This window comes from Stigmatopora argus, chromosome 1 (genome assembly GCF_051989625.1).
Source record: "Stigmatopora argus isolate UIUO_Sarg chromosome 1, RoL_Sarg_1.0, whole genome shotgun sequence".
Taxonomy (NCBI): Eukaryota; Metazoa; Chordata; class Actinopteri; order Syngnathiformes; family Syngnathidae; genus Stigmatopora; species Stigmatopora argus.
In genome coordinates, this window is record NC_135387.1 from 18849233 (window position 1) to 18873064 (window position 23832).

General features: G+C 44.3%; 3 protein-coding genes across 9 annotated transcripts; 1 reads left to right on the forward strand and 2 right to left on the reverse strand.

Moving 5' to 3' along the window:
• Positions 1–145: 145 nt before the first annotated feature.
• Positions 146–13051, reverse strand: nhsl1a (NHS-like 1a). Of its 6 annotated transcripts, none has more exons than XM_077612735.1 (10): positions 12101–13051; positions 8859–8966; positions 8177–8316; positions 7495–7569; positions 6868–7096; positions 6636–6767; positions 6013–6278; positions 2951–5844; positions 2844–2874; positions 2137–2283 (listed from the first exon to the last, which is right to left on the reverse strand). In XM_077612735.1, the coding sequence occupies exons 1-9, from the start codon at positions 12705–12707 to the stop codon at positions 2850–2852; spliced, it is 4476 nt and encodes a 1491-aa protein (XP_077468861.1). In that variant the 5' UTR covers positions 12708–13051; the 3' UTR covers positions 2137–2283; positions 2844–2849. The 6 variants fall into 6 exon arrangements, with proteins under 6 accessions (XP_077468835.1, XP_077468826.1, XP_077468818.1 ...); XM_077612717.1 differs by having other exon boundaries at positions 2844–2877; XM_077612709.1 differs by lacking the exons at positions 2844–2874; positions 12101–13051 and adding an exon at positions 9158–9315 and having other exon boundaries at positions 146–2283.
• Positions 13052–13736: 685 nt separating this feature from the next.
• LOC144078631 (uncharacterized) lies at positions 13737–17216 on the forward strand. The gene is made up of 3 exons (XM_077606879.1): positions 13737–13882; positions 14526–15666; positions 16296–17216. The coding sequence occupies exons 2-3, from the start codon at positions 14535–14537 to the stop codon at positions 16652–16654; spliced, it is 1491 nt and encodes a 496-aa protein (XP_077463005.1). The 5' UTR covers positions 13737–13882; positions 14526–14534; the 3' UTR covers positions 16655–17216.
• Positions 17217–17307: 91 nt separating this feature from the next.
• Positions 17308–22567, reverse strand: fbxo3 (F-box protein 3). Of its 2 annotated transcripts, XM_077606891.1 has the most exons (12): positions 22406–22567; positions 21846–21935; positions 21601–21764; positions 21370–21484; positions 20414–20618; positions 20302–20347; positions 20151–20235; positions 18593–18715; positions 18410–18525; positions 18221–18328; positions 18037–18116; positions 17308–17973 (listed from the first exon to the last, which is right to left on the reverse strand). In XM_077606891.1, the coding sequence occupies exons 1-12, from the start codon at positions 22489–22491 to the stop codon at positions 17842–17844; spliced, it is 1350 nt and encodes a 449-aa protein (XP_077463017.1). In that variant the 5' UTR covers positions 22492–22567; the 3' UTR covers positions 17308–17841. The 2 variants fall into 2 exon arrangements, with proteins under 2 accessions (XP_077463017.1, XP_077463023.1); XM_077606897.1 differs by having other exon boundaries at positions 17308–18116; positions 22406–22501.
• Between the last annotated feature and the right edge of the window lie 1265 nt (positions 22568–23832).

The following is a 23832-nucleotide window of genomic DNA, read 5'->3' on the forward strand; positions in this document are numbered from 1 at the left end:
TAAATAAGAAATACACATTTTCCCTGAGATTGAGGCCTCCCTCTAATCAAGTCCAGTGGTGATGTCCTTGTCCTCAAAAGTCTCCCATGTAGTCGCATTTTAGATTAGATTAGATAACTTTATTCATCCCGTATTCGGGAAATTTGTGTGAATCCCTTGAGTTTTTACAAACTCAACTAACCATCACTTTGAATATTTAGGTGATTGATCAATTTTATTTTTCACGCATCATTATAATACAGTATGTTTTTGTATGTACATTTATTTCAACTGGGACCATTTCCGATGTGAAAAACAATGACCTAATATTAACAGGAAGTGACTCAGAAATGCCCTAAAAATCAATGCAGAAAAAAACACCACAATAACCAACTATGTGATGAGCCATAAATAATAAAATCAGTGGAAATGTGACTCAAAGTTTGTGTTCGCTTCTGGTTCAAAAAGCCTTTTCCGCTAAATAAACACGGGTGGAACAGAATGCTGTAATGGTTAAAGAAAAAAAACCTTTTGAAAAAGCACTTTGTCTGTTTGGATGACTCAATATCTAGTCCGCCCGACGATTAAAAAAAACAAAAACAATTGCGGTAATGTAATTTATATTTCCGTAGTTTAGCTTTTGTCCTTCATGTTCTAATTTTTCTAAAGGTTTGGAGGACTTAGCTCTAGCAAGTTATGCCGTCAACTATTTTTTTGTCCATTAAGTGAAACACTTTAACCCATAAAACTATGACAGTAACATTTTTTGAAGTTCCTCCTAATTTGTAGTTATGACTCACACACTGGGGTAATATGGGTTTCTCTCTACACTGAACACACACGCAGTAAATCTCATTATATAGATCATTTTTTTGACCAGATAGCAATTTCATTTAATATTGCACGCTTGCAGAGTGAATAATCATTTTTGGTGGAAAAATCCATTGCTGACTGTGGTTAAAAAATCCATCCATCCATTTTCAACACTATATGTATCAAGGTCAGTGTGCTGACTGCGCTGACTTTGGGCAAAATTTGTGATGGTGAAATGGTTCACTCGCCTGACTTCGGTGCAGGCAAGCGTGGGATCGATTCCTGCTCGGTGGCGGTATGATTGTGAGTGCAAATGGTCATCTGTATTTCAGCGTACCCTACGGCTGACTGGCGACCAGTCTAGTGTGTAGCCTGCCTTTCGCCCAAAGTCAGTTGGGATAGGCTCCAGCAACCCTCGCCAGGGTGCACGGTACAGATGAATGAACCAATTCTGCAAATCAACCACATTTGAGAATAATAATGCGCAACAGGAGCCAACGTTTTATTATTATTACTCCCAAAGTCATCTGCTACTAAGCCATTCTTGGACTCGTTCAAACATGATGTTCTAATAGAAAGGACCCACAAAGCCTATTATTGTACAGCAAATTAGTGCGTTGGCCTCACAGTGGGGGACCTGAGTTGAAATCCAGGAGTTTGCATGTTCTCCCCGGGCCTGCCTGGGTTTTCTCCGGGTACTCCGGTTTCCTCCCATATTCCAAAGACATGCATGGTAGGCTGATTGGACACTCTAAATTGCCCCTAGGTGATATCAGTGTGAGCATGAATGGTTGTTTGTCTCCTTGTGCCCTGCAATTGGCTGGCCACCAATTCAGGGTGTCCCTAGTGAGGATAAAGCAGTTCAGAAAATGAGATGAGATGAGACATTCCCAGACTTGAAGAGCCATCCAAGATGAATAGATGAACGAATGGATGGTCATCATTAAAAAAAAAATTAAACAAACATTTTGAGATTATTATTACACCTACTCTCCTTCACTCTCATAGATGGCAGTCATGGGGCCAGCGAAGTGACGCTGATGAGCAAGAAAACGACAACTGGCTGACCTGGAAGCAGCGTGTGCACGAGGTTGCCTGGTGGAAGGAACAAAGACGGGCAAAGAGAAGAGCGGAAACAAACTCTGTTTTGTCGCCAAGGACGTGGTCACATCTGGAAACGCTCTCGAAATATCAAAGGCCAAGTGACTGTTGACTGTACACAAAGATTGAAAGAAGCACATGTCTTGGACATGGCCGTCCAGAGGTCCCGAGGCAGCAGAAGGAGTCGCCACACGAAGACGTTCGACAGCCGATAGGCGAGAGGACGGCTGCAAACGACTGCCCTTTCTCAGCAGAAGTGCCTTGAAGCTCTCGCTTTTTGACTGTCTTTTACCTCCGTGGCCTGCAAAGGTTTGTGGCGTAGGTCGGGGGCGGTCGTCAGCTGAGATACGACCAGAAGAACCTCTCCGTCCAAACATCTTTTGTTTTGACCTTAGAGAGATGGACAGATATTTTTACTTCTTTAGGAAAAAACACTTGCATTCTGGTGACAAAAAGGACAGTTGTTAGGTAAGGTTAGGTTAGAACTTTATTTCTTGGTTGCAGTAGCAAGACAGACACAAGACACACAAGACATTGTAGACCTAGGTAAAAAACTGGAGCCACACAGAATGCAGCGGAGTTGAAGTGGACAGCACTGGGTACTCACCCAAAGCAATGGTTCTCAAACCAGGTCTCAAGCATAACGAGACCCGACACCAGTTTGGGGGCAAAGTATTTAAATTTGTTTCAATTCGATTATGATGTCTGTTAAACGTATAATGAAGATTTAGGTTAAAGTGGTAAAGAAATAAACATCCTGCCCATGGCATTTTAGTGCCATGGTAGTTACGTGCAATTGGTTTAGTTTTGTGAGGACATCTTTCTACAGATGTTTCCCACTGTAAATACTCTTTGGACCTAAAAGCTCTGAGAACCACTGATTTGAGCTAAGCTAGTAGAGCTAAAGCTAGGCTACAAGACCTAAACTCCATCCGTTCGCCTTAACTTACTGCCAATTAAGCCGTCCCTTCCCATAATGCACTGCTTCACGAGGGAAGAAACAATCATGAGTCAACCGGAAGAACACGCCACATGCTACTTGTATTAAAGTGTATACCTGTGGATGGCAGTGAAGAGGTCTTCAGTCGTCCGTGGTCCTGCAGATCCACTGGTAAAATTGAGCGCGGGAACCAGCATACCGTCGGAATGCCCGCCAGGATCCATCTCCCCAGACACATCCTCCTCTTCTTCTTCCTGTTGTTCTTCTATGAGGAGGTCATTCAGAGATACCACCCCCTGCAGGTTGTCACTGGACAGGACGCTGCTCAGGGAGAGGCTTCTCGGAACAATTGGGGCGCACAATTTGCCTTCCCTTCTCTCGGACTCCGCCTCTTCATCAGAGGATGAAGATGAGGATGTGGAAGGGGATGAAGAAAGCCTACTCTGCGCCATCATTAGCAGGTGCCTCCCTATTGGCCGTCTCTTCTTCCTTGGTTTTTCCTTTTTGGTGGCAGCAAACATGGTTGTCCTTCTCTGGTTCTTGTCCTGGTCCTCATGTTCACCCAGTGACTTCATCATCCTTCTGAGACATTGTCTGTCACTGTGCAACATGTGACCCGGGAAGCATTTTGTGTCTGGGTCAGATGCAATCGATGCCATTCCACGCTCTCCTTTTGGATCTTCTCTGTATTCCAGAGGTTGCTTGACCCCTTGAATACTAAGATAGGGCTTCTTCGGAAGGGTGCTTTTCTTCCTCGAGCTTGCAAACTCACATGGACAATGTGTGAAATCACTGACAAGCTGATGGTTCTCATCTTCTGGCCCATGTAATGAGACAGATAACAGTTGGGACTCCGTCTGGTTTTCCCCTGAGGTACTATAGGATGTTTTCACACAGGAACTCTCATGTCTCGGGTTGTTCTCCAGTCTAGAATAAACAGCGGGATATATTTGGACATTTATACTTTGATCCTCTTGGTTTTCAGCATGATTATGAGTGAATACTGACTCTTCTATCCCAGATTGACGTTGCTTCGTGTTGACATAGCCATGATGGCTCAAAGCAACATCTGGCCCAGGAGCGTCAGAATGCTCGGCACTGACTAATGAGCCATTTGGGGGAATGACTTGTTGGTTTGTAATGGAACGAAGTTTGATGCTCTGCAAAGCCTGTGCAGTAACAAGAAGGCGGGTGGCTGTGCTCTGTTTTTGACCAGGATTTTGGGATGTGCCAATGAACTGTGGCGAGCAGAACTCGGGGGGTTGGTACGCAAGAGTAGGGGATGTGAAGAAAAGTGCAGCAGGGTGGGAGGACCGCTTGACTGCATGGGAGTACGGGGGAGGAGGGGGTCGAGAGCCAAGAGAAGAAGGAAGTGGTGATGGCGGTAGTGAGGAAGGAGGAAGAGATGGAGAGAGAGAGAAAGGGGGAGGAAGATGAGAAGAAGGTGGTAGATGCGGACGACAAGGGAAATGAGATGACGGAGGAAGAGGAGGGGGAGGAGGAAGAGCAGGGGGAGGAGGAAGAGAAGGTGCTGGAACATGAGCGGGTTGGAGAGGAAAAGCTGCGGAGACAAAATGAGAAGGTGGCAAAGGAATGGGATGCAGAGATGATGGCTTGCTAGGACCTGGGTAAAAAGGACTGGATAATGGTGGGAGGGGAGGTAGATGAGGAGGGGGAGGAGGAGGAGAAGGAAGTAGTAGGGGATTGGCATAAAGAGATGTCTCTTGGAGAGGGTTTAGAGGAGAAGATGGATGCAAGATAGATGGAGAGGTGGGATAGGATGAAGAAGTTGGGAATGTAGGGGGAGGAAGAAGAGATGATAGTTGGGGAGAAGTGAAAGGAGGCAGTGGTGGATCCAGAGGTGGCGAAGGGTGAAGAAAAGAAGGTGGGAGAGGAGGGGGAGGAGGATGTGAAGACGATGGGAAATGGGAGCATTGAGGCGGAATTGAAGAAGGTGGTAGAGGTTTGGGATGAAGAGATAAAGAGTGGAGAGGAGAAGGTGGGAGAGGAGGGGGATTGGGAAGCAGCTGGGCAGGAGGGTGAGCACGCTGGACAGATGAGTTGGAGGAGGAGCAAGATGATAAAGAAGAAGTGGAGGAAAAAGAGGAGGAAATGGAGGACCTCCTGTTCATTGGCTTTGCTTCCAGCTCCTTGAGAGACAGCGGTGTGGCGGTTGTGCAAGGGTAGAAGAAAGGGGAATTTTGGGGAGGGGGAAAGGCTCCTGGGAGGGTGCCCTTTAGAAGGTTATTGGACTGGCTGGAGAAACTAGCGGAGGGGGAATCAGAATGCAGATGCCGTTCTTCGCTTTTAGAAGCCGGAGAACCAGGCATGAGAGCCACATTGGAGCCGAGGTTTGGAGAAAGCTCTTGGGTTGAAAGCGTCTGGTGATCTACACTCAAGGGTTCAAAGGTCATGACAGTGCCACAGTCAATCCCATTCTGGTGTCGTTCGCCAAGGCTCCGAGGCACCCAGGGGTCATGCAGGGGTTGGGTCGGCGAGCAAAGGCTGCGCTCGAAACCCGAACTCTGTGGTGAACGACTTGACTTGCTGCGGCCTAATCGGCGCTGAAGAGAGTCGTACCGTAAAGGTGGGGGCGGGGGACGCTTGGACTTGCGGAGGGAAATGCTGCGGCAGGAGGACGAGGAAGCGGGTGATCTCAATCGATTCCGTGAGGGAAACGAGGACTCATCTTCCGAGTACACCGATTCAAAGTTACACGGGGAGGAGCATTCAGAAGAAACCACGGAAACAGAACTTGTCTCATGATTGATGGAGCTCCACTCCACACATGGTGAAAGGTTTGGCCCTCCATCCTGAGACCCTGCGTCCCCAATTGAAGTGAACGGGGAACAGTAGGGGCTGTAGATTGGAGACTTGTCACCAAGATCCAAAGAACAAGTAGTCCCCCAGGTCTGCAAACAAGAAGGGGCTTTGAGAGGACGAGGGGAGGGATATTGATGTCTTGTCCTCAGGTCACTGAGCAACAGGGGTTGAAGGTCACTGGGGAAATCCTACAATGAAGAACAAGGTGTTACATGAGTTCAGTTCCGCATGGAATTCATAGCTATCATAGTTAAGGAAAGAGGAAAAAGACATGGCCTTAAGTGGAACAGGTGGGGCAGATGCTCTGTTTTTTATCCTTTAAGTATTACCCAGGATGCTAGTTTATGGAAACTGACCTGGGAACGGGAGGAGGAGGCACTGAGTGTCCTGTAGGAAATGCTGTCACAGCTTGTGTCCGATTCCAAAGAGGAGCTGGTGGCCATGCGGGGCAGGCTGGACAGGCCATGGACACGTGTTGAGGTAAGGGACATCATGAGGCTAGATATCCCGTCCCCTCTCGGGGCTCGGATCTTCCTTGACAATGACTCTTTCTTTTTTCTGACTAACTCCTCCTCTTCCTGTTGCTGTGATGAAGCTGTGGACCACTCATCCACAGGCAAATCTGTAATGGAACATCAGTGAAAATCTTAATCTTAATTTAAATGGATTAAGAACTAAAACCAGTTTCCCAACTCAGGCATATATTTTCATCCGGACATAATTATCTATGTTTTTCAGGTTTTATCAGGTGTACAAAGTTGGATAAATACTACATTAGAAAATCCTTACGGAATACCAGCAGAAAAAAGGTCAATTGTAACTCGTGCTACCTATTGGAAGATTTCTCCGACTATCGGGATTCATCCTCTGCAGTGAATTGTAATTTTAGCCCTAATTAAGTCAAATTAGAATAATTCCCAGATCACTTAACGGTCTCTCGTGGTTGGGAATCGCTAAACCAATGGGATCAACCCCTTACCCTGTTTCTCGATGACATCGATAGAGTTCTCAGCGCCCGTCGAGCAGCGGCTTAAATTCCGAGAGCTGCGAGTTGAGGAGTCTGTGTTGCCAGCCACTTTTCGGAAGCTCGCCTGCCGATCGAAACTCTGACCTGTCAACAAATTTGAAGATGCATTTTGAACAGAAGGTGAGGGTCAAGTCCCAAGTCATTTTTGAAGAATTTTTGACCCGAGTTTATGTGGGGTGCCCACCTGTTACGTCGATCGGAACAATTTCGGTTGTCACCGCATTTGCCTGTTGCCTCATCCTCTCCTCTGGGGTCGGGAGTTTTGGGATCGGCTCTGCAGTCAAACGAAGCTCCGTCTCGCAAGCAAAGACGTCCCAACAGGATGTGAGCTCAATGGGGTTAAGGACAAGTGGGGTCAAAGGGCGTGTGTCGTCGAGGATGACGGTTTCCTCTTCATCCGAGGAGGCTGAGGACTGGGACAACATTTTAGTGAAACAGTGACAATGCTTTTGTCATGCAAGGATCACAGAGTACATTTTATTAAAGAGAGATCTCCAAGCCAGATGGGAGAGTGCTACATTTAAAGGGAATGAGAGGCACCACGTGGATTTGTAGCTATTGATTTGGCGTATTGAAGCAGCGCCTACTTGTCGGGCTAGGTCTGCATTAGGCATGTAAACAATGGTATGCTTACACCCTTGCTTTTAGTTTCAGGTCAATGCCAAGAGGGAATGGGGATGGAGTCTTAAAACAAATCCATAAGTTGAAGGTCTAAAAAACCCCAAGATAAACTAAACCAACAGTTTATAGAGGAACTCTAGATCAGGGTACTGTTCTAGTCTATTTGAATAGTCAAGGTGTCCTCCTTTACCTTTCTTTTCCAAACTGACCACTCGAGACAAACAGAGAAGCATGATTGAGGGAGAAAGTCCCAAAATGTGAACTTCTGAAGCAACAGAAGGAGGAACAGAAGAAGAAGCCAATGAGATGACTACTACAGGGCTTGGATATCAAACCAGAGATCTTCAAAATGAGGTCACACGGATTTCTTTACAATTTGTAAGCTTTCGTAGTTCAAATTTTTGACGGGTCTTCATTCTACATTTAGGGTAACGGATGAACTGGGACTTATCTGAGATCATTTGGGTTGAGAAGCGGAATACACCCTGGACTGGTCATCAGTAAGTGACAGGGGAAGGTGAAAGGTCAAGGGAACATTTGAGGGTGAAAAGGCCAACATACATTTTGTACTAATGACGTAGTAATTGAACAACTGTCTGGAATGGAACTGTCTGAAAAAGGAGGGCTGGCAACCAGTTCAGTGCGTACCCTGCCTCGAAGTGAACGATTGGTGGGATAGGCTCTCGCTCACTTGTTACCATAGCGATGATAGGCGCTCTTGAAAATGGATAGTATTTTTGGAGTATGGCTTGGCAAAGAAAATATTTATTTTGGATGGAAAATCTCTTCTAACAAATCTGATTTGGTGGATTAAATGATGTTGACACGGAATAATGAATTGGTAGACTTCAAAAAATTCCCATGGCGCTCACCATCTTCCTGCTTTTGTCTCTCCATCGCCTGTGCCCCCTGCTCTCTGACTGGTGGGACCAGGAAGATGAGCTTGGGTTCGGGGTGCAGAGCAGAGAGGTGCTAGGTTTGCTGGCTCCATACTGGGCCACCTCGCTATATGCTACATGTCAAAAGAAGACCAAAACAAAACATGGTGGAGTCCAAAGTCATGTTATTTTCACTAACATCATTCCTTGCAATGGTTTTAAAAAATTCAACTGTTTTACAACAACTTTTGAAAAGTTAAGAATTACACATTTGTATCTTATAAAATGTGTTAATGATGCATTTTTAAATACTTTTCAACAGTTTCATCATTATGTCAAACTTGAAAACAACCAATATTTAAAACACAAGCAATGATACAGTGCAATTTGGCTTTCATAAGTGGCCCAGATGACATAAAATGATGTTGAACATTACGAGACAAAAGTCAAATATGCATTAACATGGCTAAATGGTTATAATAAATAAATAAAAACTTAAAACGTAACTTTTCTCCTTACATTTGAAGCACCCTTGAAATTTCTAGCACGTTTGCCAAAACAGGCATTTCAAAATAACATTGCCAATTTTGCTGTCACCGTTCCGATATCAACACTGTACTGTGTACTGTACAGCTATTTAACATGCACTAAAGTATTCATTTTCCAAACAACTGACCTTGCAAGTCCCCGGTGCTAGCGTGTGGCCTTTTTGCGGGGACGAAGAGCAGAGCCTGCTGAGACTTCTGGGTCGTGTACTGAATGGACCAGCGGTCACCGTCTCTCGCTGCAAAAAAAAAGGAGAAAATCAGGACGCGCTCTGCAGTGTACAGAAAGAGCTGCCCATGCGGTTGCTATGGTAACCGGCCTGCCACGCACTTGACCTGACACTGTCCTTTACAAAAGTGGGTAAGCTATGAGTAGACGCATATGCACACATTGACGGACGGAGCCGAGCATGCCCAGATGAAAACTGACCTGTGCTCTGTGTTAGATACTTGAAGACGCTTTTGATGGCGGCGCTGATCAGAACCATCCCGCCAACAAATCCGCACTTAAACACACGGTAGGTTGCATCACACACGTACACAATTAACGCATCTGAACCGTACTGCAGCACAACGTAGTGTTCCTCACGCGCCTCTCTCTCTTCCTCTCTCTCTCTATTCTCAGTCATCCCACTGTCCCGTCCACCCTATCCCACCCCCGCTTTCTTCTCTCTACCCTATCCCTCACGACGTCTTCCTTTTCAGCTGACTACGGGCAAAAGGCAGGCTACACACCGGACCGGACCATCCAGTAGGGCAAACAACAATTCACCCTCCCACTATCCCATCACTCAGTCTTTTCACTCTACTCCAGACACACTTGCAGGCAGTCAGCCAGCACTCGTGTGCCCTTTGTGGGTTTTATCAGGTGGAAAAGGTTATATGCAAATGTGCCTTTCAGCAATCCATGTTCAAAGTGTGCTTTAAAAAAACTCTATACGTAGTACCTTTCTATAGATATTCATTTTTATTCCTTTTCCATACCGGTTATCCTCACAAGGGCCGCGGAGGGTGCTGGAGGCTGTCCCAGCCCACTATTGGCAGCAGGCAGGGGACATGGTGAATTGGTGGCTAGCCAATCACAGGGCACAAGGAGACGGACAACCATTCATTCAGGGGCAATTTAGATTGTTCAACCGGCTACCCTACCTGTTTGGGGTAGTGGGAGGAAAACCGAAGTACCCGGAGAAAACCCACGCACATGCAAACTCCACACACGAAGATTAGAATTTACCAGGGATTGAACCCTCGATCTCAGACCTGTGAGATGGACGTTCTAACCACTCTACACCAACACGCCAACGAATATAAATATCCTTTTGTGTACCCCTGGATTATTTTCCTCCGTGTAGCGCTTAATATATTCCCTGCCTTTGACAGTTATGGACATCAAATCCATTGTAACTGCAAAGACTTGTATTGAATGATTGTGTTTCACTGTCATTGAGGACGATAGACGACCAATCCCTTTTGATTGGGAGGACTAAGAACTATTGTTCTGTCAATGTCAATCTTTCTGAACCCGATTCCGATCTTTTGCTTAACAAAGCATAAACAGATTTTAAGTTGGCCTTGGAATCCTTTGATTTTAGTGAAAGTCTTGATATGCACTCGTGTAAATGATTCTAACACCTTTACCTCAAGTCTCAAACTGAGGTGTTCTGTCCAAGAAGTGTGCCAAGTACGTATCGAGGCCAGTGGAGCAACTAATTACTGTCATCTTCGTGCCTGACATCTTGTCATTTTGCTATGCGGGTTTAATTAGTTGAAATAATTACATAGTAAGTAGGTCGCATTGTTACTGCAAGAAAAAGATACCAATTCACTTTTTTAAATGAAATTTTGGGAGAATTTTCTCAAAATTTCTTACTGTAATAGTGTTTCAGTTTCCCACCATGAGAGGTGAATTCAGTATCCTAAAACAATTGTATACCAAAATAAAGTTTCCCATTCAACTGAATACAAATGCAAATAATCTGTTCCACTCTCCAACAAAAAACATCCATAACAAATTTTCCCAAAATATTAGATAAAGACAAACTAAAACAATGTTTCCAATGTATAACAAATCAAATTAAATACAGTTGCCCGTAAGCCTGCTGCCTGTATTTCGCTGGGACAGGCTCCAGCACCCCCTGCAACCCTTGTGAAGATGAGCGGTGCGGAACATAAACGAACGAATACAACTACATTAAAAAAATCAAATGATTATTTATAAATGTATTTTACTTCAAAGTTAAATGCAATGGAACTATTAGCTGTGCAATGACAATGAAGACCTTAAATGAAAATTTAATTAAAAATTGACAAATGCACTGGATTTTAAAGAAAAGTAGAAAATGCTTGCAAATGTCATCCAATTAATTGATTTCATTCAGTGATTTTTTTTTGCGTACCAAGAGGGGAGCTTGCGTATCACCAATGATACTTTTGAAAATCACAGACAAAGTGTACGCTGAGTATTGAATGGGGTTTAGCGTAGTGTTTTGCCAGATTCGGAAGAGGTTTTGAATGAAGCCAAGAGCACGTGAGGCTCACAGTTGCAGCTGCCAAGTAGCGGCTGTAAAGAGTAAAGCCATCTGTCTTCAAAATGAGCTGTTAGCCTCACGTATGGGCCTGCGGCTAATCCGTGCCAAACGCACACAAGCTCTCAGAAAGCAGGGTTAATTCAAGTGTTTTGAACTTTCGAGTTCAACAGATCGTCTTGAAGAAATCCTTTTGAATCTTTGAAGTTTTTGGTTAAAAAAAAAAAAAAAAAAAAAAATCTCTTTAACTTGTACAAACAATGCGTCTGAATGGTTTAATGATTTAGCCTCAATTCTTATGAAAAATCTGGAACATGCCTGTTATGAATTGACAGTACTTTACTGTATGTGCATGACAATATTCATTCGTATTGATTGGATTATTATATATATAATTTCGTTAAATGTTATCTTAATACCAGATCGACACGTACAAGTCAGTCCTCATACCCAAAAAAATAGCCAAACACTGTCTAAAACTGGGCTACTTGTGTATGTGTGTGTCATTGTTTACCTTCAACCAGCACAAGGGACTAAAGATGGAAATTAGCCCTTGTCTATAATCTTACATATTTACATATATGCTCATTAATATGTCCTGTCTCTTAAATCAAATAAATCAAACAAACTAAGTGTTTTTTTGTTTTTTTGGTTTTTTGCAAAGACCGATTGCAGTGGGTCTGCATCACATGGTGTGCGGTGGACATTTATTGTAGGAATTTAACGTTTTTCTTGCGCGCAACTTAGCAAGTCTGCATCGTGCCTTTAAAACCTGACGACTACAACATGTTGATGTCGTCGCCATTCCATAAAAACAAAGTCCGGCAGAGATCTTGCGAGTAGTATACCTGTCGGCAGAAGCGGGGTGGTCTCCTTCTGTTGTTTCTTCTTAAAACCAAAGAGTTTCCTCTTCGGCCTTCTGCTGGGCTCGTAGCCGTACTGTGGCGGTACCTCGAACTCTCTGGTAGGAGACGCCACTTTCGGAAGGGTGTAGCCAGGACGAGGCTCTGGGGTCGGAGGGCAGGAGCTCGTCCGTCGCCACTGGTTGACGGCGGGGCGGGAAACCGGATGGGAATGCGCCGATTGAAACTCTACGGCAAATGGTGCTTTGCCAGGAGCCCCCGCTGGGAGGCTTGTGTAGATTCGGGGTTGTGGCGACTGCCGCTGGACGTACCAGGGGCTGCGTTGTTGGGGGTGCGGTGGAAGAGGCCTTTTGTCATCAGAAGGTGGCCATCCAGCCACCCCTGCATTTCTTCCCCAAATGGCCTCATGGTGCTGGTGGATTTTAGCCGTTAGCAGACGTCGACGAAGACTGCCCTCTGTCTTGGGCTGAAGTGGGGCGATCTTGCGAGGAAGAAGCTGGTCTCGGTCCTCGTCGGGCCTGGAATTCCAGCACTGGGACGCCACACGGTTGCCCGTCCCGTCGCCACCTAAACAGTCCACGTAAGATATCATCCTGCCGTGAACATTGACTAGCCGTTGGAAGAAAGGCTCTACGGGCTCGGGTAGATTAGTACTTTCTTCAAAACAAAATGCTATCTCTTGGTACTTTTTGTAGTCAGCTGCAGCTGGAGTTTCAAAACAATCCTTCCACGCCGGTGGCAACCCGTCTGACCTTGCTGCAGTGCAGTAGCATCAGAACACAAATGGGATCTTTCCCTGAGTGTCGCCTGTGTGTTGCTAATCTACTAATGAGGATTATCCAGGTCTGCAGATGGTCGCTGACCTGAACACATGTTGTTCCATCTTGAATTCCAGAGTCACCCTGGCTTGTACCTTCTTTGGATCTCGGACCCTGATATGACCGCCCTACCTGACGGCGTGCATCACATAAGACTGAGAAGTTTAGACCGTGTCGTCACTCGCCGCTTAAGTCTGCCTAAATCCAGTCAGAGAGACCGTCGCAGGTGGCAAAAGAACTCACCCGGTAACCTACATCTAGTCCAGCTCAAAAAGTGTCACATGACAATCCACGACAACGATACGAAGCATACAACAATGGGAAAGATATGTCAAAATCATACAGGGAAGTATGCTAACTATAGTAGTAATACCCCCAAAATTTAAATCGACGGTCCGGGGCAAGGGTAAGTATCGCAAGGAAGTGGGAAAAAAAAGGATCTGATAGTGAGGTACACGTTAGAGATTGTGCTGATGAAAAAAGACGTGAAAGTTTTGAGGATGGAGCTACTAGGCATCAAAGACACACTTTGGACATTGGTTTTGCTCAAAGAAAGCCCAAGAAAGAATGCGCGGTCGTTTAAAAGCAATCATTCGTAGCACTTTGAATTGAATAATAAATAAGTAGTCAACATAATAAATAAGTAATAGTCCCAATAAAAAAGAAGTTTAAGAGATTACATGGATTTTGTTTGAGTTTTATCATAATATTGTACATACTTGTACGTATAATCAAGTCAATTCAATATTTACTGCGGGTCACACTCCATCACAGTAGGTGGCGGTAATGCGCTTGAACATCAGATGCCGCTCGCCAATAAACACAACGAAGAATAGAAAAACGTGTTTATTGTTTCTTTATTTATTTTATCATCGTTTATTTTTTTGGATTTTCAACATCTACCGATCAACAAGTCTGACAACTGGAGCGGAATCCGACGGGCGCTGAAGTATGAAAAGGCATCGCAATATCTCTTTTTTTCTAAAGGGAAACGATGAATACCAAAACCAAAATAATACCTATATTGTTCAATTGACTAATAACATTTTACCTCATTTTAATAGTTAAAATCTAATGCAGTGGGTGACGTTTTCCCCACTGCACGGCATTTCTGCGCGTTTAGTTCACACTTGTGAACATTTTGAACCAAGTTTATCCTTTTAAAACGGAACCAGTTCATACAGATTTCATTATTAAACACTGCGTTCAGTTCGCGTTGTTCAATTATGAACATTTGTTCATTTAACTTGTTAGAGTAGAACATACATGACCTATTTAACAGAAGTGTCATTTTGTTTACGGTTAATAGAAAAGATGCGTGCATGAAAAATGACTTTATTCCCCCTTTTAGGGTGTTTTGTCAGCTGGATATTGGGTAAATGCTGTCTGGGCAATAACGTATAATGGGATTATCAGGAGTCTGAGTCTAATAATATGCCTTTTCATCTTTTGAATGGATAGTATAACCAGGATACCCACTAGTACTTCAATGCACCTTTAAAATGAGTGAATACGTGAATGGAACTTGTGTAAAACAAAAAGGTTTCTATTAAGACAAGGTGTGCTTTTTCTCTCCTCCCATTGGCTCCCAGCTGGCAATCATGTCGACCCCCCAACTCACTCGAGGAGATTCCCGCAGCGGCGTGGCCTTCCACCTCCAGTGTCCCCTCTGCGGCAACTTCGCAAAAAGCCACGCCCATCAGTTGTCCCACATCGCCGCCGTCCATCCTACCTTCCTGGACGGGGTGGGCATGGGCCGCTTGGGCAACATCGTGATGTACCAGAGCGTCGCTCGGCTCTTCCACTGCGCCGAGTGCTTTTTCACCACTGGCGATTTCAACAAACTCTACCAGCACATCATCGGCGAGCACTGCGTGGACGAGGCGGCGGCGGTCGCGTCGGGAGGAGTCGACGGGGAGGACAACGGGAGTGAGAAGGAAAGAAAGGAAGAAGGCGCAGAAGTGAAAGAAGGTGAGGAGGAAGCCAAGGAAGAAGATGAGGGGGGAAAGGAAGCGGACGGGGAAGTAGAGGAGGAGGTAGGAGAAGGAGATGGGAAAGTCGAGGGAGGAGACGGGAAAGTAGAGGGAGGAGACGGGAAAGTAGAGGGAGGAGACGGGAAAGTCGAGGAAAGAGACGGGAAAGTCGAGGAAAAAAACGGGAAAGTAAAGGAAGCAGTTGGGGAGGGAAATGAAGCAGATGAGCAAGTAGAGGAGGAGGTAGAAGGAGATGAGAAAGTAGAGGGAGGAGACGGGAAAGTAGAGGAAGGAAACGGGAAAGTAGAGGAAGCGGCTGAGCCTGTGAAAGAACCTAACGATGAGGTTGAGAAATCTCCAGAAAAGAAGAGCATTTTGGAGGTGAAGAAGGAAGACTGCCCCTCAGAAAAAAGCGTCGGAAACACCAACGAAAGCGTGTTTGTGTTCGACGGCAAAATGTACCGCTGTTTGATTTGCGGCTGGTGGAAAAGCAAGCTGAAAGGTTTGTCCGTCAACCACGCCACGCGAAAACACAGCATCCCCAGGGAGTTCGCCATCCAAAGGATCAAACAAGAAGTCCCCGCGTCCATCTCCGCCCCGCCACGCAAACGCCGTTCGAACGGTGGCGCGGATGAAGAGGAGGAGGACGGACTGTGCGCCGATCTCCTCAAAGAAGAAATGGAGGTGACCGCCAAAGTGGTCCGGTATAGCTCTAACCGCTACGTCTGTCTGATATGCGGCTGGAAGACCAAAATGAAAGGTGGGTCCTCTGAAAGCTCTCAAATTCTCACTCGCTTTGATTTTTTTTCACGACCTCATTTAAAAAGACACCACATTTTCTCGCATATCCGCCGTATATGTCGCAAAAAAAAAGATGACTGAATTGAGGATGTGGCTTATATGCGAACAAATTAGACTTGACATGCAGGAAACTGCAAGGTAACAAAGAAGAAATGCCATAATGCAAGACATGCAGTCATTAAAAAAAAACTTATCTAGCATAAAACATGAATAAACTGAGTTACTTGTGCCGGCCATTGCTCGCTGAGAGCGCCGCCATCTTACCTAGGGATGGCAAACTAGAACGCTACGAAACTTCCTTTTTGAATTTGTCTACGTGCAGGCAACACCGTTTCGGACTGTGCAATCCAGTAGACGATCGTTTCGATTCATACAATATGTCAGAAATACCACATGGGATGATTTTTCTTAAGATTTTCCCTTCAAAGTAACACATTAATACTCCCTATTAAAACCATGAAAATGGAGGTGAAAATTGTGAATCAGAGAAATTGTCAAATTCAACGATTTTAAGGGTGAGGCTTATACGCGGAGGCGGCTAATATGCAGGAAAATACTGTACCGAGCTGAAGGTGAACTCTGGTGCAGGTTTCGCCATCAGCCACGTGGTGCGAAGTCACGACGTGGAGCGGCCGTACCGCTGCAAAGATTGCAGCGCCACTTTCTTCATACCCAGCCGGCGCCAGCAGCACATGCGGACGGCTCACCGGCCGGGGCGCTTCACCTGCCCCTTCTGCTGCTTCAGGTCGCAAATCCTGGCCGGCCTCCGGCGCCACTGCAGCCGGTGCATCGCCCGGGAAGAAGGGGAAGGGATAACGTTGGTGTTGGGCGAGCAGGAAGCAGGGGCGGTGGTCATCAAGGAGGAGACCAAGGAGACCCGAGCTGGCAGGAAAAGAGCCAAGAGGCTGATTGAAGAAGGAGACGATGAAGATGAGCTCACCTTCTAAGTTGGGGCAAGTTATGGACCATGAGGCCTTCAGTTCTGTCACAAACTAACGGCCAGTCATTCCGGAACTGGAGAATGTTTGACGTCGCACAGTGCAAATTTGAAATTATCTGTCTGGACTATACCCTAAAATGCAATTTTTCTCTTTTCTCGCCAATGCCATGACCTTCAACTCTTTCTGTGCCATATTCCAAAAAGACAAGCTATCCGATTTTGGTTATATTTTGACTCATCTTTCAATTTGAACGAATTTCGTCTAGATAACCTTGTACAGCATATGACAGAATGGGTTCTGATCTTATATCAGTTCAAAAATACTAAGATCCTGCCTCATTCTGTTCTTTAGTAAAATGATAAAATGCGGGGGAGTGTATTAAGCCCGAGAAGCTAGTTATTCTCTCACTTTCACATTTCTGCATGCAATTAATTAAAACCTACAGTCATGGCTAAGAATTGGGGGAAAAAACAGCTCACAAGAAAAATGGTCACTGGCGCTCTACATTTAAACTAGCTTTAAAACTTTAAAAATCAAGTATAACCTTTCTATTCCCAAAGCCACTCATTTAGATTGGAGAAAAATACATCTCAAACGTAGTTTAACCCGAGCGTCCAGTTGATCAAACAATGCCTCTAGTACGGCGGTTGGCGTCAAAGTGTAGTAGTGATGAATATTTATTGAATCATCAATACAAAAAAAAATACAAAGCCACCAATGGCATTAGAGTGATGCATCACTTTACCACAAAAAACTGCAAGAAAACAGCAATGATGTCAACACGCTTCTCGGTCTGAAAAGTATAGCTGAAGGCAGAAAACATCGTCTTTTTAGCCACCAAAGCAAGTGATCGAGTGCAACATTTGTTCTGCGGCATTAAACTAAAGCCTGTTTACAATCCCCATTCCACAATAAAAGACTGCCATCAAACTAGAGCACTGAATAAAATGTTGTCCCCCAGCCCAACCCAAAAATAGACTGTCATAAACCAACAAATAATTGATTTTGTTCGGGCTGCTGGCAGCCCAAAAATTCAAAAAGAACAAAATCAAAGTGACTCTTGGCCTGGCGTGTCGCTTTTGTGGAAATCTTGAAAAAGCTATACAAGTGTCGTCACATTGTGCAGACGAGAGAAGCTCCAAGGCAACAGCGTTCCTATGACTTTCCTCAAAACCACCACCAAGCGAAAAGGATCAGATGTGCCGGTGGCACCACGCTCCCTCCAAGGCGGCCATGTTGATCCCCCTCAGACTGTTGTAGTCGTCGCCGTTGCCGCAGTCGCTGTCGTCGCCGTCGTTGAAGCCCGACGTGTAGTCGCCGGACTCCTGGCGGGGGAGGTTCGGCGCTTTATCGAGATTTCGCTTTGCCGTCGCTTCCTCTTTACTCACCGTTCGCAAAACGGGCTCTCGGAATGGCGGACACACCATCTGGAAGCGAGGAATTGCTACGTTGAACACTTCCTTGCTGTCTGAAATGAGTACAAAAACGCAGAGATGTCAAAATAGCTTTACACTCTTTTCATCATGGACCCAAAAAAAAAATCAAACAACATTTCTCTTCATTTTTTGTTACCAAGCCTGTGGAAAGTGTAATGTCCCTCCATGTACTCTGATGGCGTGGAGAAGGTCGTGCAGCTGGCGTATTCGTGTACTTTTCCTGGCGTCATAACTGGAAACTCTCCTGCTTACACACACACTTAATGGCTCACCGTATCCAACGGATTCAACCTCGCGGCCAATCCACGTGACGCCGGCAGCGTACCGACCACGCCCGGCCCCTGCACCTCCTCCACGTTGCCGTCAGACGTGGTAATTTTCCAGTAGCGGCTGTCCAGTTGGCATGCCACCTCTGGCGGCGCGCTGCTGGACATCTCTATTCTGAACAGTGCATTTTGGGTGTGAAACTTGGCCACGGCGTGGACGGGCGAGAGCCGAGAAATACTACCTAATACGGTAAGTGAAGAAAAAGTGCGGTGGGTGCACTGAGGAAAGCTCAGGCAGGAAGGAGGTAGAAACAGATACGGTGATGTCCCCGGTGGTCGTCACGCAGCTTTTATCGTGCACGTACCTGCAGGGAGTGACATCATTTTATCATGAACACTTTTTCTTGAAATACACGGAACCCACGCACTATTAATTGGGCTGATCGTTCACAGCCGGCCAATCATTCCCTTCTAGCTGAAATGGATTTGACGGTCCACAGCTGTCAAAAGCACTTGAAACAGTGAATTCACGTGACTATTCCTATATTTGGAAAAGAATGAACTAAAGACAAAAGTAATGATACATGTTAAACATTTGGATTGCATGGCATTGGAATTGGCTCCCCCTGCTGGCCGTTTATAAAACTACAAATTACAATTGGAAATACAGTGGTACCTCGACATACGAGCACCCCGACATACGAGCATTTCGAGATACGAGTAAATTTTTGAGCAAATAATTATCTCTAGATACGAGACAAATTTCGAGATACGAGAAAGCCAGGTGGCCAAGACATGAGAGGCTGTTTATGATTTTAGCGCACTATCTTTTTTGCCACATCTCTTTCGTGTATAACAGATATCTACGAGCACTGGGCGGAGCGTTGCATTTTTTTCAGTGTTTTTTTTTCCGTCACTCAGCGCGAATGGCGGAGCGGTCACTAGTACGAGGAGTATATATTCTTGTTGGCAAGTCGTCGTGTGTTATCCTATTGTGAGGACATGTGTGCATCATTTTCGGAATATTTTGAAGGGAATACAAAAGCAAACAGCCCATCGATAGTGAAAGTCAAGGTGGAGGCGGGGCAAACAGCCAACCCAGCCGGGAGAAGAAAGGTATAAAAATGTAAAACTAAATTAGATTTAAGTTTAGTGTAAGGTTAGATGAAAATTATTTTTGAGTGTGTCTGCATCGTAATCCAAGTTCATTAAAATTTGTTTGTTATATTACGATTCACCGGTGCAAAAAAAACCTTCCCCGCTCAGCCCCCCTCCCCCCTCTATGTCCCCTCTCTCTACCCTCCGCGAAATCTGTCTAATTTTGGTTCTATGAAACACATTTTAGTAATATTAAACCACTAGTTATGTGTTACTTTGTTAATAGATGGCGAATAAGAAGAAATAAAACATTTTTTTCCAATCCAATATCCTGTTTGTTTGTGTTTTTCAGAGGGTTGGAATGAATTAATTTGTTTTTAGTTCATTTCTATGGGAAACGTTCGTTCAAGTTACGAGAATATCGACATACGAGCTCAGTCCCGGAACGAATTAAGCTCGTATCTCAAGGTACCACTGTATAGTTGTTAAAACACTTGAAGGTCTATTAAAAAAATAAAGATAAAGCTGTTGAAGAATTTCTTACCACATAATAAGAAATAGATTACTTAGTGGCATATCGTTATTGAGGTGAGATTTTTTTTTCCCCGAGCAAATAATTCAGCTCATATTTTAAGGTGGCTTTCCCCAAACAATACCAAATCCAAGGTCACGCATCTCCAAGCATCAAAAATGGTCTCTCACCTGAAGATCTGATCGCGGATGATGGGGTACTCTCCCGTAACCACATTGTTGACGTAGGTGGTGAACCACTCCAAAAAGGAGGAACCTGGAGCGTAGACGCAAACGCGTGAATATTTAATCCACCCGTTATTAAGCGCGGCAACTAACCCACCTGTGATGAACATGTCTACGGCAGAGGGATCTTGGGCCGTCTGATCCTGGAGGAGAGAAATGTGCAGTGAAGTTCCGCTCCACGGGGCCTCGTTCTGATCAAGTGGACTCACGGGGCAAGGGTAGAAGCTCTCAAACATGCGCCGCCCTTCGCTATGTTCCAGGGCCATGTATTGGCTGAGGCCCGTGTGGAAGCAGAAGGTGAGCGGAAGGCAGCGTCTCATCCCTTTTCTCAGCTGGAAACCTCCCGCCGCCGTCTCCACGTCGACCAGCACTTCCGAGCGGTAGTGATTGGACAGCGACATGCTGCCCATCAGGCTGACGGGACGCACACATTCGGGAACAAGACATTTCCAATCATTACAATGCCAATCAAAACGACATGAATATGTTTATAGCAAAAAATAACACTCTAAAATTGGATTTCTTGGCATAGTATTTAACTCTCTGGAAGCAATTGTCAGCATTAGATGGCGAGAAAGTTCAAGTTCTGTGAATGTTAACGTTTCACTGCCATTGACGGCACTAAATATCCATACGATATTCAGTCATGAAATTAATTTGCTCATTCACCCATGTCAGACAAAATTGGACATATAGCGCCTAAAATGGCAGACAATGAGATGAATGGGTGCCCTGTAACGGTTAAAAATATCATATCTGCATGAAATGGTTAATTTAATTGCACAATGTTGAGCAATGTTTTGCTTTTATTTTGATTTAATCGGCTCGCCCAATCAAAGAGGCAGAAGACACCTAGTAAAAATGCCTATGTCAGATGATTGATGAAAATATTTACAGTACGGATGCAAACTGCGCATTTCTTAGATGTCTGATCAAGGACAAAATAATGATTAAACACACACAAAAATGATATTGTTAAAGAGCGCCGACATTTTGTGACATCAGCTGCATTTTCCTGATGAAATTATGTGTTTTTTTCCCCTCAAATTTATAAGATATTTTTTGGGGAAAAGGAAAAGTGTTGTCTGTCCCTTTAACCAACCGATGTATCGTTACACCCCTAGTTTTGAGATAGCCACGGTGAGAAATCATCCAAAATACTGACCCGGGGATCACCAGCATCTGGCCGTTGTGGATGCGGTACGAGCAGCGGTAGTCGTCCGGGAGACGACATCCGATCTGAGCCTCGATGCTGCTCAAGTCTGCCTCTGTGGCACCTTCTGGAGACCAATCAGATAAAAAAAACATATTAAAAAAGGCCAGCAAACACAAATACATGGTATTGAGGAATATTATATATTGATATATGAATAATGAGTGCGTCTGGTGACGTCACCTTTCAGCGATGCGATCATGCGCGGACAACTCTGCCTCAGGAAAGTGGTTAGCTGTTCCCACGCTCGTTTTAAAACCGAATAGTACTTGATGTATCGGCCGAGGTCAGCGTAGTACTGCTTGAAGAGTTCGTACCACGAGTGCCCGCTTTGCAGGCGCTCTTCCCTAAAAACCCACACAAATGTAAAAAAGAAAGAAAAAGTAGTGTATATTTGAATTCGGGGCTATCAAATCGAAAGATCTTACTCTTTGATGAGCCAATGTTTGGAGCACAGTGACCTCCATAGCGGATTGTGTTTGGACAACTCATTAAGCCTTCTGTTGGTGGAACTGATGCTGCAGATCAAACAGAAAAACACATTTGTAGAAAATATCAGACAATAACAAATATTTGAAATGACTACGGAAGTGGCAAAATCATCCATTTCAGTAGATCACTGCAGAATAGTAAAATGGATTTAATATAGTAATCAAAATATACACTGGGAACACAAAACTTTTGGCATCTTTAGGTGTCAATAAGTGGCTAAACTTTCACATTCGTCTTGATTTTTTTTCCAGTAACTTTGCAGCATTCAACACACTGCCACTACGTATTTATGTTGTGTTTATTAAGGCGTACATGTTTTATCAAGAAACTGCTTTTGCTATTACTTCGATTTTGGACTAGTTGGCAGGACGCTAGTTGTTGTTAGCCGTGTTAGCTCCATCGGGTCCCTTTACTATTTGCTTGTTTTCGGGGGAGAAATAACTAGCAAGTCATAGCTGCGGCGACCGGATAAACCGTCCGGGTAACACGTACTTACTGGATCAAGTCTCGAAGGTCGAGGAAGGACAATATATGCAAGAGCGGGTCTGAAGGAAGCAGTTCCATCCGAAACTCTGCAGCCATTGTTGACAAGCTTGTTTTCTTCTTCCTCTGCTCATTGAGCGACTAATAGCGGCAAATGATGTAAAGGGACGGTATCGCCACCAAGTGGATGCAACGAACACCAACAAAAACAAGATTACAGAAACGCCTGGAGGTTTTGATAGCAGCTTTATCACCACCAGTACAGGAGCTAATCTCCTTTATTGGAAAGTGTTATGCTATACTTCTTTCTCACCGGGTTCCAAAATCATTTAGTTGAATGCTTTTATTATTATGAAATTTAAAGCTTCACTACGAAGTGCACAAATCATAACAACAAACAAACAAATGCAGAAATAAGTCATACATAAATAAGTAGAAAAGTGCACAAATAGCAACAAACTAACGAACAGATACATGATTAACAAATTATAACTGCCTTTACTGCTATGGTCTACTTCTGTTTCTCCCTGGTTGCATGAATGTTGCAATTGAATTTTATTTTGCAACTAATTTTTTTGCGCCTGAAATATTTGTACCTGATTTTTGTTCTTTTTGTGTATGATCATTATGCATGATTTTTTTTTCTTTTTTATCCTCTCAATGGAAACATATTTTCCTTCCCTATTCTGCGAATGAACAAAATGGGTCAAAATTGAGCCATATCATTTTTCTATGTTATTGCATGTATGGCATGTATGGTTATTCATTCATTTTCTGAACTGCTTGTCTTCACTAGGGTCGCGTGTTCATATAGCTATAATAAAAAATGCTTTTAACCATCATTTTAAAAAACGGGGAACAAGAATTCTTCTTACTGTTTCCCCCCCCCAAAAAAATTAGGACAAAATACGAAAACCGCAAACACGGGTGTAAAACATGGAAACAAATTATTGCTGCTCCGCCATTTTTTGCCATGTCCGTAATTAATTTAATTAATTAATCCGTAAAAATCGCTATTCTCATCAGGGAATAAAGCGGCGATATTTTGTCTGCTCACAGGAACCACCTGAATAAAGTTGTCTTGCATTTTGCTCTCAGTATGCTCTCTACTCTCTGTCAATATTTGCACTGATGTGTGCTGATAGGGAAACTCCAGATAAAGTTGGCACATTTTGTAACTTCTTTTTACTGTGATTTTTTTTAAATTAATGACAATAACCCAGATGCTTGATGAATAGTGGAAGATGAGAACATATGGGCAAAATATAAGTATGTATGCTGACACATTGAAAGAGTTCAGGCACCAGTACTCTATTTCAAAAATGCTCATTGTGATGTCAAAATTGGGTTTAGCTAAAAGATCATTCGAGAGGCCATCCATTATTTCAGAACGTAACGTCATAATTACAATGGTTATCAGTATAAATTCCTAATTGGAAT

Bases quoted from the DNA above. Each gene is read 5' to 3' on its own strand.
- fbxo3 (XM_077606897.1), bottom strand. From the start codon at position 22,491: ATGGCTGCAGAGTTTCGGATGGAACTGCTTCCTTCAGACCCGCTCTTG. The intron at 21,936-22,405 runs GTAAGTACGTGT...TTTGATCTGCAG, and splicing joins GACCTTCGAGACTTGATCCA to CATCAGTTCCACCAACAGAA. The intron at 18,526-18,592 runs GTAGTATTTCTC...TGCACTGTTCAG, and splicing joins TTCTTCACTTACCGTATTAG to AATAGAGATGTCCAGCAGCG.
- LOC144078631 (XM_077606879.1), top strand. From the start codon at position 14,535: ATGTCGACCCCCCAACTCACTCGAGGAGATTCCCGCAGCGGCGTGGCC. The intron at 15,667-16,295 runs GTGGGTCCTCTG...ACTCTGGTGCAG, and splicing joins CTGGAAGACCAAAATGAAAG to GTTTCGCCATCAGCCACGTG.
- nhsl1a (XM_077612692.1), bottom strand. From the start codon at position 12,707: ATGATATCTTACGTGGACTGTTTAGGTGGCGACGGGACGGGCAACCGT. The intron at 5,845-6,012 runs GTCAGTTTCCAT...TCTTCATTGTAG, and splicing joins CCTCCTCCTCCCGTTCCCAG to GATTTCCCCAGTGACCTTCA. The intron at 2,284-2,950 runs GTATACACTTTA...CATCTCTCTAAG, and splicing joins CTCTTCACTGCCATCCACAG to GTCAAAACAAAAGATGTTTG.